The sequence below is a fragment of the Sceloporus undulatus genome, chromosome 6 (assembly GCF_019175285.1).
Source record: "Sceloporus undulatus isolate JIND9_A2432 ecotype Alabama chromosome 6, SceUnd_v1.1, whole genome shotgun sequence".
NCBI lineage: Eukaryota > Metazoa > Chordata > Lepidosauria > Squamata > Phrynosomatidae > Sceloporus > Sceloporus undulatus.
In genome coordinates, this window is record NC_056527.1 from 105,053,090 (window position 1) to 105,068,353 (window position 15,264).

The 15,264-nt window shown below is 39.7% G+C and overlaps 1 protein-coding gene across 4 annotated transcripts in view; it reads right to left on the reverse strand.

Annotated features, from left to right (window-relative positions):
* Positions 1-15,264, reverse strand: part of PPP6R1 (protein phosphatase 6 regulatory subunit 1) — a 48,589-nt gene that overhangs the window by 20,599 nt on the left and 12,726 nt on the right. For all 4 annotated transcript variants that reach the window (XM_042472944.1, XM_042472941.1, XM_042472942.1 and 1 more), the window contains exons 2-5: positions 6,463-6,695; positions 2,934-3,120; positions 1,407-1,544; positions 151-216 (exon numbers count right to left, since the gene is read on the reverse strand). In XM_042472944.1, coding sequence (XP_042328878.1) covers positions 151-216; positions 1,407-1,544; positions 2,934-3,120; positions 6,463-6,689 — 618 coding nt within the window. In that variant the 5' untranslated portion in view covers positions 6,690-6,695. The remainder of the gene's footprint in view (positions 1-150; positions 217-1,406; positions 1,545-2,933; positions 3,121-6,462; positions 6,696-15,264) is intronic.

The window sequence follows — 15,264 nt, forward strand, 5'->3', positions numbered from 1 at the left end:
ACTTGGGGGTGGGGGAGGCACAATGCAGCCCACTAACCTGCATCAGTTGCCCATCCCAGGCATAAACCCCAACTTCTCGGCCATCTCCACAAACACATGATAGATTCTTTGCATAGAGAAAATAAGTACTAAAGTAGATTTGCTACTTACATTGTCATCTTTTGAAGGATGGATCATCTCAATGAGCCTCTGCACAATTTTCTCCTCATTAAGCCACTTTATATTACAGAGGGGGAAAAAAGAAATTAAGTTTAAGCAAAGCGGTACTTTTCAGTTACCCACTGCAAAGTGTTAATGGTTAATATCATGTGTGCACACATATAAGGAGTACTCCAATAACACTCCAGAGTGCTGTCCTCTGAGTAGCACTATTTCTCCAGAACTGTACTAATACTCTGGCAGATGCCATGCAGTTCTGGATAGGGAAATCCTAATAATAAGACATTGGAGAATGAAATACCTTGTAATGTTGATACAGCAATAGATATTCATTCTGAGTAATTGAATGAAACCATACTGTATGGAGAACTGTAGGATATAAGATAAGAATACCCCAAAGATCAAAATGTTTGCAGGGAAAAAGCTGCTGCACAAAGCTGTATGGACCCAGGGACAATTGTTGTATGGAATGGGAATATTCTGAGATCAGGTACATTTCCATATAACCCCAAGAACAATGAGAGAATCAGATATTAGTCAAGACATAAAGAGCTTGAGGAGATTGTTTGGAAGGACAGTGCCTGAAGTACCAGGAGAAGAAGCTTCCAGTTGCTTGATAAGGAAATCTGGATTAAATACTATAAATGTATGCATATTCTAGATCATAAGTACTAACTATTTATTCTCTTCTATAATGAAATTCTTTATTGATAGGTAATGTTGCTGCTTCTCTAGCTCAACTTATCCAGACAGACACACAAAAAAACCCTGACGACCCAAATATCACAAGGCTTCAAATTAGAAACATTCTAACAATGAATGAACATATTCTCCATCCAAGATCAATTAACCACATAATTTGCACTTCTACAGTGGTACCCCGGGATACGAATTGATCGCATTACGAAATTTCCGGGATACGAAAAAGTTAGATTGGAAAAAACTGTTCCGGGATACGAAGGTTTTTTCGGGTTACGAAATTTTTTTCGGCGCGAAATTTAAACGCGCGGCTTTCCAGCGCTAACGGAAAGCCTTTTCGGGTTGCGAAATGCATCGGGTTACGAACGGGGCGGCGGAACGAATTAATTTCGTAACCCGAGGTAGCACTGTACTTGTTCCCATGAATAACGCAAATGTTTTACTTAAAAACACTTTTATTTCATCACTAAGGTGCTACATACAATTATGCTTTCTCTTCTTTCAAGGAAGAAGAAGGCAGACAGGAGCATGAATAACAGAGCCCTTACATTGAATACATCTTGCCTGAGCTGTGGCTGCTCCACACAGGTGAGAAGCCGCAACAGAAGGTCCATGATGGCCGAGGTACCGATGTGGCACAGCAGCAGGTTGACAAAGTCATCTTTCTTGCGCAGGAAGGCAACTATCTGGAAAACAGACAAGCAAGTTTGTGGAAAAGGTAAGACCTCCTCTGGACATAGGTGGGCTGTACATTTCCACTGAAAATACAGGAACCAAACTATGGCATACTCTGTCAAAAGAGATGTATATTTCAAGCAAGTCAGTTGACAACTGGTGCATGAACAACTTTGAATAGATATGGGCTATACTGGACATTGCCACAGATGTGATGATTTTCCATTTTGTAAGATATGGTGGTGGTGGCTATGGCAGAGGACCCCAAGAGAAAAATTCTGGCTTGGGTCCAGAAGGTCCAGTTCAAATTGCCACTCAGCTATGAAGCTCACTTGTGACCTTGAGTCAGTTATTTTGTCTCAGCCTAGCTCATTTAAGTTTTTATTATTGTTAACATATCTTAGGCATCTTTGTCTATAAAACTCAAGACGTTTCACAATAGGAACGTAATGAAGATTAAAGAGGAAGATACACCATGTGGCTACCCTGGAATTCACAAAGGGAGGGACAAGGAATCATTAAAAATAAAGGCTGAGTCTCCCTTATCCTAAATGCTTGGGACCATAGGCATTTCTGATTTTTCTGGATTTCAGAATACCTGTACTTGCATATATGTACATAATGAGATATTTTGGAGATGGAACTCATGTCTAAACACAAAATTCATTTATGTTTCCTATTCACCCTATACACATAGTCCAAAGGTAATTTTATATATTTAAATAATTTTATGCACTGAGCCATCAGAAAGCAAAAGTTTCACTATCTCAGTCACTCATGAAAAATGTTGTGTTTTTTGGAATATTTCGGATTTTGGAATTCCAAATAAGAGACTCAACCTGTATCACAACAAATAAGAACCTAAGAACATATCTGCTGCATCAAACCAAAGGCCCATCTTGTCAAGCAACCTATTTCACAAACTGCCCAATCAGAAAACCTTTTAGGAATTCACTAGTTTGATCAACTCAATAACAGTGCTCATTTTATGTCTGATTAAAATCCACCATGTGTCTATTTGACATTAACACTTCCAGATGATAAAAAAATAATCCTCTCAAACTACTTTGGGTGCACCCTTTTTTAGAAATAGTTGGTATTTACAATATAAGGGGTTCAGAAGAAATGTTCAGAAACCAATTGGCTTCCTCATATGGTGTGTAGCAAGTATCGCCACATGGGGGTGCACTGCTAAGGAGATATTCATCACATACCTGTTATGAACATGGCTTCCAAAGATTCCAAGCTATTCCAAAGACCCAATATAAGCATGTTAGAGAGCATGGTGATGGAAGTTCTGTTAGCCACATAAAACCACTTAGTCACACAAAACCATATAAACACCAGCTGAGACAGCAAAAAGCTCCCTTTGGTAAGCCCGAGTGTATGTGAGACGTTACCTGATCAGTCTTGCGGTTGATAAGGATCCCCATGACTTTGCTGAAGAAACTGGCCAGCAGTGGGTTGAGAACACCACCAGTCTGAAGAAAGCTGTACAGGCGCCTCAGGAGAGACTCATCCTCACCCAGTGCATCATTTATCTGTGTGACGTCTGATGTCAGAATTTCACATGACACACTTGGGTACCTACAGGAGATAAGCCTGTTTAAAAGCATGCCCCTGCATCAAATCCTGTTGCACACATACCTCTGTCAGCCTGATGGCTGTGCAGCTGAATTAACAGCACAGTACTGCACTGCTCAACTGCCTTAGAAGGTGTTCAAAAATCTCCAGAGCAAGAGATACACAACATATTTGGGGTGGGTTTGCTACATGGAAGTAAACATAAACCCCTTCTGGTGAAAAGCCAAACTTCTATAGCTTTGTAAATCATGCAATTTATATATGGTTTTCTTATTATACATACAGTCATGAATGCCATTGAATTCCCACTGACCAACCACTGGAAAGTTAACATTTTTTGGCAGTGAGGTTTCAGCATGCATTGACCACATAGTTTCAAGGCTATGAGCCAGTCACTCTCTCAGTCTGACCTACAGGCTATATGGAGGATGAAATGCAGAGGAAGAAAACCATGTACAATATGCCTTGGTTTTACTGTAAGAAAATATTTGCTGCTTCAAAAGATAGAAACTTGTTTTATGTTTGGTCATTTTTAAACTCAAGCCAGATTTTCAGTCATAAAACCCAGAGACCGTGCAGCAATTATGGAATACATACATAGCTTTGTCAAAGCAGTGGGTCTACTTATTCTCACTGCTATCAATTCTGATATCTGTGGATGTTGACCAAGTTCTCTCCTAGTGCTAACAGAAGAGAAAGACAGCACCAAAAGGACCTAAAGCAGATATGACTGTATGGAACATAATAAAATAAATATTTTTGGCCAGCATTAACACAATCATGCTGTACTCTGAATAGGCCTGGGAAGAACAAATTACAACTGTTAGACCATAACTATCAACTGCCCAGAACTCACTGGGAAGTTTTGCTTCACTCAGAGCTACTGAACTGGGGATCCTAATTCACCACCCCCATTCTATGGCACCTGGGGTCCTACTTCCCAATCTGGCAAATGGACCCCCAAATTGCAATTCCCCAAGACTCCTATTTCATAACTTTCAACAATGGGTTGCACAAGATGCTTTGCTTTTTTTAATTTCCTGATGCTTTAATAGTACACCTACCAAATTTAGTACATGGGGTTCCAGTTCCACTATTTTCCAGACTGCCAGAGAACATTTTAATATCATCCATGGTCTTTAGAGAGAAAAGATTACAGTACACTGAACTTGTTCATTGTGAAACTTGCCAAAACAAGAGCCTGGATTTCATTCAAAAACAGGGGAAGTTTTATGCTGTTGATTTTTAAATGATGGTCACGGCTTGATCATTATTTAGATGATCAAAGTGTTAGAAGGCTGTCTGATTTAATGTTACTTTTATTTGACTGACTGCATTTCAGTGGATTTCTCAAGGTATACTGTATATACTGGACTATAAGTCGACCTCATGTATAAGTTGAGGGCAAATTTTGGGGCCAAAATTATGGATTTTGATATGACCTGCAGATTAGTCGAGAGTAAAACTTAGGGACATGTAACAAAGGATGTAAAAGATGAAGCAAAGGGAAACGATGCCAAAGAACTTACAAAATTCTGTTCACCCTAAAGCTGGATGGATAAGAGAGTAGAGAGGGTTGGTGCTTCTTTTAGGTACTCCCAAAATGGACAAAGCATTTGCCTTTTGCCTCACTACTCAGAAAAAGGAAGTGACTATACAGTATATGTATATGTATATATAATATGTATGAGTTAAAGTACAGGACTTATATTGACCCATGGATAAGTCAACTCATGGTTTTGGGGTGAATTTTTGGACCAAAATTTCTGGACTTATACATGATTACATACAGTATTATGTTCTTCATTATTAAATTTTTGTTGATTTTGATATGCAAATTAAAGAAAGTAGATTCCAACCCTGCAAAGACAATTACCTTGCCATACACATTAAATGTATACATTTATTTATAGATCACCTTAAAAATCATCATTTGTCATGATGACTATTCAAGAATTTTTATGCATTAGGTTTGCAGTCAGTTTACGCATAAAACTTTCATATGTCACCAAAATTAATAAATAATAATATTAAATAGTTTATTTATATTTCCCACCTCTCCCTGTGGATGGAGGCTGGATTACATGCAATAAAAGGGGTACGTACAAATACAAAATACAATCAATAAAATACTAAAATTACATAGGAATCATAGCAGCATAACAATCATCATCAAGGAATGGAGCATTTCATTTAATAGAGCTCTTAATAGAGTTGGGTAAGTAAGCTCGCCAGAAGAGATCCATCTTAAGTGCCTTCTTAAAAGCATCCAAGGTAGTAATAAGACGTATCTCTTCAGGTGGCTGTTCCACAATTTGGGATCAGCAGCAGTAAAAGTTCTGTGGGAAGTCATTGTTAGTTTAACCATTTGATTTTCTAATAGGTTCTTCTCAGATGTTCTGAGTGTGTGGGGCAGATTATGTAGGGAGAGGCATTCCCTCAAGTAACTCAGGCCCAAGCCATGTAGGGCTTTAAAGGTAATAACCAACACCTTGTACTGTGCCTGGAAACTATTCAGCAGCCAGTGAAGAGATTTTAACATAGGTGTTATGTGGTCAAACCTTGCAGTACTGGTGACCAATCTGGCTGCTGCATTTTGAACCAATTGAAGCTTCTCAAAGTTGGCCATGTATAAAATGATGATTGTCACTTATAGAGAAGGTTCTTGGCCAGTCTTGGAGCAGAATTCCCAACGTTATAATCCATGGTTTAAGAAAATGGGAAACAAATTATCACTACTACCTGTGCCTTTTTTTCTTATTGCTTCATGCTCATGCATCACCTTTAATACTGAAAGCATGATTTAAGCCTCCAAATGCATGAACAAATCATGACCTAGAGCTTTGTCTGTTCAAATTTTCAGTTGGTCAGGGCTTATGCTTCTGCACTCAGTGAGCTTTGAGATGGAACAATGACTTAACTGAAGTTTGTTAATTCAAATATTATACCAAACCATGGTTAACAAAAACCATAGCTTCAGATTCTGGTTTGCCAACTGGGGTCAATTCAGGCTTCACATTAAACAAGTGAGATGCCTGAATTAAGCCACCACCTTGATGCTTTTCACAATAAGCCTGAAATCCCAGCTTTGGGAAAGAGGCAAGGTATAAACACACCAATATAATACAATGCAATGATATATATCATGATTCAAAAAACAAACACATGATTCTCCAGTCACCAATTGAGACCTTATAAAACATTATACTATATAGGTAGCCCAGCTACTAAAAGGGAAGATGGTGTGGACACTCTTTTCCTCAATTCGAATTTAAATAGGATTTTCATTTGCATGTAAAGACAAAAAATGTCACACACTCTCCAGATGTCATAAACATCACTTACTTGTAGCGCACTCTCTCATCCACATCTCCAGGAGGCTCCTCTGTCACGCAGGTGACCAGTGCTTCCATGTGTTGGGGCTGCACCAGGAAGTCCACCAGCTTGCGGTTGACCACCTTGCACTCCTGCAGCACATCCTCCTCATCCAGAAGCTCAAAAAGGGTCACGTTGCCCCGCTCCAAGAGGGTGTCAATATGAGAGGTCGTGTGGAGGTCAAACTTCCAGAACATGGCTTGCTGTAGAGGGTGGGAAAAGAATGGTAAAGCCATCAAAAAGAGGAGGAAAAATAAAAGATGAACACTTAAATGAGTCTCAGGAGTAAAGCTGGCTGCACCTATGTCCCATGAGATTCAAAGACCCACTGCACAGGAGAAGAGAGATTCAGAACAAAGCTACGTGTATTTAAAAATTAAAATGGCAGAAGGGCCTACAGCAAGAGGGGAACCATTTCTGAAAGAAGGAGAAAGGGTTTAGTTGCAAAGGTTTAGGCTGGAGTGACGCATGGCATCATGGCGTCCTGGGGGCAGAGTCAGGGCATGCATCATCAGGATGCAGCACCCTGACTCCGGCCACAGGCCAGTCTTTCAGGACGGTCTGGATAGGGCCTCAGTCTCCAAAAGGAATTGGTTATGGAACAGTGGGCACAGAAGGAGTTGTAATCTTATCATTTCATGTAGGGTGCTAAACTGTCTAGGAAGGTCAAGTTGGATGAATAGTGGGAGCTGAAATGCTACCAATAGCAGTTGGCACATCAGATTTCTATACCAGGGATAAATACCTAGAATTTTTTGTTCTTGTGTGCCTTTAACTCATTTCCAACTTTTAGCAACCCTATAATGGGGCTTTCTTGTCAAAATTTATTCATACTCAGGATGAATAAAAGGAAGCATTTCTTGATATAGCACGCACACACACACACACACCCTTTAAACTTTGTTCTCAAGAGCATATACTATTTTTCATCATCACACTGGGATGCCCACCAGCTTGAGAAACCTTTTTTTAAAAGGGATGAATTCATGGAGCATAAGGCCAACAATGGCTACAAGTCATAATGGCTATATATACACATATACATGTCCACTATCTTCAAGGGGCACCATGCCGCTGAACATCAATTAATGGGGAACACATGTGCAAGAGTGAAATTCCACTGATGTCCTGCTGTGGCCCTTCCAGAGGCATCTGGCTGGCTGCTGTGAGAACAAAATGATGGACTACATAAGCCCTTTATCTGATCCAGCAGGGTTCTTCATACATTTTTATTATGTCTGTATTTTAGGTCATTTGGTACAGATTAATTATTTGTCAGTTTAAAAAAAACTCTCTTGAGCACCCTTTCTGAATGTTACAGTAATATCTTTCCCACTTCACCTCAGCAATCATTTGCTCAAGAAGTAAATATAAATCCCAGTGCCACAAATGCAGTTTTTAGTCCCAACTGTAGGCCCAACTAAAGTTGCTTTCAACTGATACTGTACAAGTCTACTCAAGACTAACAAGTGGATTTAGACTAATGCATTCATTCTTCATCAGGTAACTAAAAACAGTACTAAACAAATAATTTGTGTTGACAGCAATTTCTCAGATGACTAATTCCTTTTATAAAAAGAGCCACTGACCTTCTGACTCCAATTACAGCTGATTAGTCAGTGGCTCCTTTTCAAGTCAATCATCTAAGAAACTGCTAGTTACTCAAAATGAATTGTGATTTATACTACTTTGATTCATAAACTGGTCTCATACCACTATTGAATTTCTGTTTCTGCTTTGGGATGCTGCTGCCCTTTTGGCATCTTCCACACATGAAGATGCAAAGTTTCTTGCCATACATAGGTCTCTGTGTATAAAACACTTCCTGCACATGTGAAGACCTCCACATTGTGATAATATTCCCACAATGGCAGTAGAAGAAAAGTAGAGCAGTGAAAAGTCAAGCACAGATAATCATATGAGCAAAGTAACAGTAGTAGCTATTACTAAGGTAAATGCTGGGGATATGGGACAGGAAGCAAGAATAGCAAGAGTCTACTGTCAGGAAGCAACCCATCTATCTTGGCCATGGCTAGTAGCAAAGTATGTGCAGTTGGCCCTCCAGATATGCAGCAGATTTGCGGTTTTGACTTTTGTGGCTTGGATTATTCACTGATTTGATTAATATGTTCTCTCTAGGAATCTCTAGATCCTCTAGTGCAACTCTGTGGCCATCCACTAGAAAATGTGCTGGAGGACCTAGAGATTCCTAGAGAGAATACTTAGCTAGGCATTTGTAGACCATCCCAAACAATTCTATGATCAACCTTTGGCAGATGTTGACCACAGAGTTGTGCCGGAGGATTTAGAGATTCCTAGAGTTGTGTTCCTCTCTGGTAAAAAAAAAATAGTGGGTTTTTTATTTGCAGTTTTCCCACTTTCCCCGGGGTCCTGCACCCCTAATCCCAATGAATGTGGAAGACTATTACATGCTGCAGGATGTCTCTTGCACTTTCTCTGCTTCACATTTTAAGAATCATTGTTTTATCCTATCTCAACTGGCAGTAAGTCAGAGTAGTCGAAGAGGAAGAGATGGACCAATTCTCCCCCACCCCCGCCCCTCTTGTTTTCAACTGCAAGGCAGCAGCCCTATGTGGATTCAGAATCATTTTGGATTAAACAACATTTGGGGGGGGGGGGGAACCAGCACGATTTCATGTATGCATGGTACAGGCTTGCTTTCTTTGGGAAATTTCAGTAAACAAGATGGCTCATTTTGCCAGTGTGTTTGTAAGTTTCTGCAACTACAGCTGCAATCCAAAAGTGGCAAAAGGACTCTCTGTAGGACTTGAGGGGGGAAGAGGGAAAACCTGGACAGAAACAAATAGTCAACTTGGCGACGCCCAGCTTCCCTTTTCAACCCTGTTGCCACCACAACTGTAAAGGCCAAAAGTTTTCACCCGGTTTCCAAGCAACCTCTACACAAGGCTGTTGCAACAGAGCAGAGCAGTCTGCCTGGCTTTGACCGCAGCCCTCAGATCAACTCAGAGAGACTGATGTTCAACACAGGCTGCCAAAATGAAATGGGGGCGGGGGAGGAAGACAAGAGAGAGAGAGAGAGAGAGAGAGAGAAAGGTGAAGACAGGATGTGAAGCTCTTGACTGTACAGCATCTAAAGTTGGAAGTGCCAAGGCTTATCTTCTTGCATAAGTTTTAGATTAAAAATGTGTAACAACCCCTAAATCCAAAATATATGCTTGTTCCAGTCCCGTGAGTTACATTGTTTACAATTGGCTCACCTTATCCACAGACCTTTTTTATTCATGGATTCAAGTATCCACAGCTTGGAAATATTTGAAAAAATGATGAATTCCAAATAGCAAACCCTGATTTTGACATTTTATATAAAGGACACTATTTTACTATGCCATTGTATTTAATGGAACATGAGCATCCATGGATTTTGGCATCCACAGGGGGTTCTGGAACCAAACCCCAGCAGATAAACAAGGGCTCACTCAATAATGCATATACAGCTAATCTTCCATATCCACAGATTCTTTATCCACAGTCTCAAGTATCCACAGGTTGAAAATATTTAATACACACACTCCAAAAATAAACCTTGATTATGCCAGTTTATATAAGGGATGCCATTGTATTTAAAGGGGCTTGAGTATCCACAGATTTTGGTATCCACGGAGGCTCCTGGAGCCAAGCCCTAGTGGATACCTGGGGCCCACTGTACTGCCTTTTATAATTTAAAAATATACATCTAAGAGTGTTGTGGCACCTAGATTATAATTCCACCCCAACCAAAAAAACTCAATCATAGTCATGGATGAACATGCCTGCAAACAAAAAACAGCAGACCAACTACACAATTAAAAGTAAGAGTTTAAGATACTTATGGCAGTAAAGATCTGTATACTGTTAATCCAGCAATGGGGAGCCTTTAAACTGATGCTATCTGTGGGGGGTTCCCCAGCTAGCCAATAAGCTCTTTCTGTTGTTATCTCCTTGGAGATAAGAGGGTATTTAAACTTTAAATGCCCTGCAAAGATCTGAATGAAGCTTTGCAGACAGAAAAGCTGTTGCAATTAGATTTATGTCTAAGTAGTCATGCATTGAACTGATCTGTTTTTTTATGAGTGATAGTTAAAAGTTTTGTCAGACCCCTTTCCTTAGCCCCATCTCTGCTAAAATGTGTCCTGCCTTCAGTTGAAACAATGCCTTTGTTTCAACTTTGGAATTAAGTTGTCCAAATCAAATGACCAAGCTTCATGGCCAAGAGGGCATTTCAGCCCAAGTATCATGCTGAAACCATGCTCTGTCTGCTGCACCCTGCTAATATTCAATTCTATCCAAGTCAAATAGGGTTATTTGTGGCATTCCAAATATAATGCAACCCCTGGCTATCATAATTTCACATTTCTTTGCTAAAAGACAATGTTCTAGTTCTCACAGCCAGAAAGACAAACCACAGAAAGAAAAAAAAAACTGTCTCCATTCTGCCATGTTTGGAATTTACAAGCCAGAACTTCAACAACCTTATTCCAATCTACTCAATTTGAGCCCTTCTTTGACAACTGCCATTTTTATGCCAGGAAAGGATCAGTCACTGTTTTCAAATATTTTTAAGTGACATGCACCAAGTAATCCATGTGCTGCTTCTGTTAAAAAACTGCCATAGCACTCCTACATTGTGTTTGGAAAACCTTTACCAAGAATAAACCATCAACATTAAAGCAGTTCCCAAATCCTCCACTTTACCTATGGCTAACTCTTTCTTGTCAGTAGCAAAAGCAATTGTGAGATATGACTTCACCATCCCAACCGCCAAACCAACATCTAGAAACACCTTTGGCACCAATTATTGATGCAAGTTATTGCAGGCAAGTCTCTATGACTTTTGTGCATCTGGATCCTGAAATTCCATCCATTCTTCTTGGCAAAATTGCTCCAGCTCTATCAGGTAAGATGAGGATCACCGGCAAATAACTACACATAAGACATGCATAGATTTTCCATTGGACTGAGGTCTTGGCCTTGAATGGGTCATTCCAAGACATATAGTTTCTTGTTTTTAAACCACCACGGTGTTATTTCGGCTGTGTTTTTAGGATCACTGTCCCACTGGAAGGTGCACCTTTGCCCCAGTGCCAAATCCACTGCAGTCTGAGACAAGTAGAATTTCCTTGTCCTTGGCTCTATCCATCTTGCCCTCAAACTTCAGCAGATGCCTGCCAAAAATAACATCAACACAACATGATGCTGCCACCACTATGTGTCACTGTGAGGATGGTATTCTCAGGGCATTGTTGGCTTTGTGCTATATATCATGTTTTGCAGCAAGTAAAATTTTGGTCTTATCAGACAAAAGAACCTTACGGAGCCCTGTTGCTGCAGTGGTTAAAATGCCAGTACTGCAGCCACAAGGTTGTGACTTCGCTCCTGCAGGGCTCCAAGGGTGACTCAGCCTTCCATCCTTTCATAGGTCAGTAAAATGAGTACCCAGCTTGTTGGGGGCAATTGGCTTACAGATTGTAAACCACTTAGAGAGAGTGCTGAGTTCACCAATAAGCAGTATAGAAAGGTAAATGCTATTGGTCCATATGTAGGGTGGGTGTCTGACATGGCTTTGTTGAGAGCAGCAATGGCTTTCTTCACTTTTCTACAAAGCCTAGTTTGCTGGCTGTCCAGGTGATTAGTCTCATGTGCAATTTCCCCATCTCAGACAAAGATCTCTCTAGCTCCTTCAGAGTTCCCATTATGTTTGCTGCTCTTACTATTGCATCCTCCCATTACCTGATCACTGTGTTCTGGTGGATGGCCTTCTCTAGGTAAAGATGCAGTTGAACCATATTCTTGCTGTTTTGTAATAATGGATTTAACAATGCCTTGTGAGAAGACCATACTTCAAACAATTTTTTTAACCCAACTCTGATTGTTGCTTCTGCACAACTTTATCCTGGATTTGTTTGGACAGCTCCTTGGTCTTCATAATACTATTTGTTTAGCTATACTGTCCCAAAAAACTGTGGGGCCTTCCAGAAACAGGTGTATTTAATCTGAGAACATGTAGCACTGGAACTATACATGGATGAACTCCATTCAACTGTGTAGATGATTTTTGGAGACAGTGGGTTCCACCAGAGCTCATTTAGGGCATGTCTCAGCAAAGGGAGTGAATATTCATGAAACCAAGAAGGGTCAGTTAATTTTTGTTTACTTAACTTTTCTGCTATAATAAAACTATTTTGCACTTTAACATTGTTGAACATCTTGCTACAATACATGGTAGCAATACCAATTAAATCTATCTCAGTTCCAGGATATAACACAACAAAGCATAGAAAAGTGAAAGCAAGGTGAATACTTTTGCAAGAAGCATTTTTCTAGTCTTAGCAAAAAAAACACTGATTTTCCAGAAACTAGCCCTATTAAGGATGAGGTGGGAAGGAAACAAACCAGCAGTTCCAGGTTCTAGGCACTGCCCTCTAGTTTTTATGAGTCTAGGCTACTATGTATTTGTTATGTTTTCTTCCTCTCCTTTTGTTAAGTGGTATGCACACATACATAAATCATAAATAAGAACTTCAGGGAGCCGGACAAGCTGGGTTTTTTTTGTTACAGAAGGGTCCTAAATAGGTGATTACTCAGGATCTTACCTAAAAGGTAATCTCCCAGAATCTGTAAAGCAACAGGTCCAGAAGGCCCAATCTGACTTTGCTTCCTCAGAAAGTGGAAGCAAGAGCTCTGTCACAGAAAGCACAAACAGCTTGTGCACAAGCCTTGTGGTAATCTAACAAACCAGAGATTTACTCTCTTAATTCCCTCTTTATCATCAACTTGCTTTACAAAATGTTATTCTTTTTTTTAAAAAATGCATCTTTGTGCAAAAATTTACTTAACAGTTTTGGAAAATCCCTAGCGATTTCCCAAAGAAATCCCCATCTAAGCCAAGCCCACAGAGGAGATTAGGCTGAGTGGAAGAGTGAAAGATTAAACTATATTTTATACAATTTAGGTCTTAAAGAGATTTCAGAAAAGGAAAACCCTCCACACATACTGCAGAATATATATATTTTTGCTACTTTTTAGGGCTAGCATGATTTTACTTGAGAAAAAGGGCCATATCAGACCCTAGATCTGTGAAATGCTTGTAAGGGTCGACCCAAATACTGTTGAGTTTTATATGAAACGATTCTTCACATTTTATCTGGTATGCTAATACTGTCACACTACATCCTCTCTAATTTTAATAGTTTCTATGAGATAAAATGATGTTGAATATACCACAGTATTATCTAATCTACTTTCTTTTATACCTCCAGGCTCAAAGTATTCCTATAGTTTTACTGATTTCCCCTCACTAACATGGCTATATGTGAGTGTATAACCCAATTCCTCCATTAAGGTCACACAATTTATAATCCAGTTAACACAGTTCCTGTTTAATAAGGCATGAAAGAGACTTTGCTACTCATGAACAACATTGGAGCTCCAGCAATTAAAAGTACAAGTTTCTGTTGGAAACTCTTGCATTATCCTCTCAGCTGTTCCAAATGACAGTAAGGGAATGAAAGCCAGTAGATGTAGGCAGGCATTTACTGCCACTGTTCTGCCCATCTCAGAATGCTGCAAGGGAACCATCCAATCCTGGGAACAAAGCAAAGAAAGCAACGGGGCTATTAAAAGTGGTGGTCTGTGGAACAATTCTACCTTACAAGCCATCAATCCATGGCAAGAGTATGAATCAACACATTTGAAATATGGTGCTAGAAAACAGTTCTCAGTCTTTTTGTTCTGTGCCTTCAAGTCATTTCCAACTTATGACAACCCTAAGGTGACCCTATCATTAGTTTTTTTTGGCAAGTTTCTGAGGCTGAGAGTAGGACATGCCTAACATCACCATTTCAACCCTGCTCTCCAGAGTCGTAGCTCAACATTCAAACCACTATACCACATTGGCTCTTTGGACTGCCAAATGGACAAATAAATGGTCCCTAGAGAATATCAAGCCTCAGTTTTCCCTAGAAGCCAAGGTGACTAAGCAGGGACTGGCATATGTTGGACATAACATGAGAAGACATGCCTCATTAGAAAAGACAATGATGCTTGTCAAGGTATAAGGAAATAGGAAAAGAAGACTGCATTACAGATGGATTAATTCAATTAAAGAAAGCACAGGCCTGAGTTTGCAAGACCTGAGCAGGGCTGTTGTTAACAAGATGATTGGGAGGATCATAGGGTCACCATAAGTAAGAGTCAACTTTATGACAGTTAACAACAAATGGCATGAACAGCCATATATGAGACAGGGAAGAAACAGTATTTTGAATCCACAGATGTTTAAGTCTAATTATGCTGTAAAGAACACTATTTTTTTTGTAGGGGGAGCACAGGCTTCTGAGATGTGAGAATTTGCCTGTCCTTATAAAGTTTCTATTATATATCAACTTTGGAAGAACAAAGGAATCGTTTATACAGAAAATTTACACCAGGAACTCAAAGAAGATTATTTGCACAGAACTTGATCACTGGATAACTTGGTTTATTTTTTTTTTCTTTTAAAGATGATAATATGCCAACTTTTATGTAATGTCAAGGTTTTACCTTCCATATCCCTGGATACTCTGATTTGGCTGATGTCTAACTCAGAAGCAAGGACAACTAGGTACCAGTATGTAAACCCTGATCTTGTCTACGGACCTGAAATGATTTAGACATAATGGCCAAACTATGGTTTGGTTGTCAGATCTGAGCTTTGAACTCTTGTCCCCGAGACTCCTGCAGCTTCCTGGTTTGAATTCATGATTCAAAGGTAAA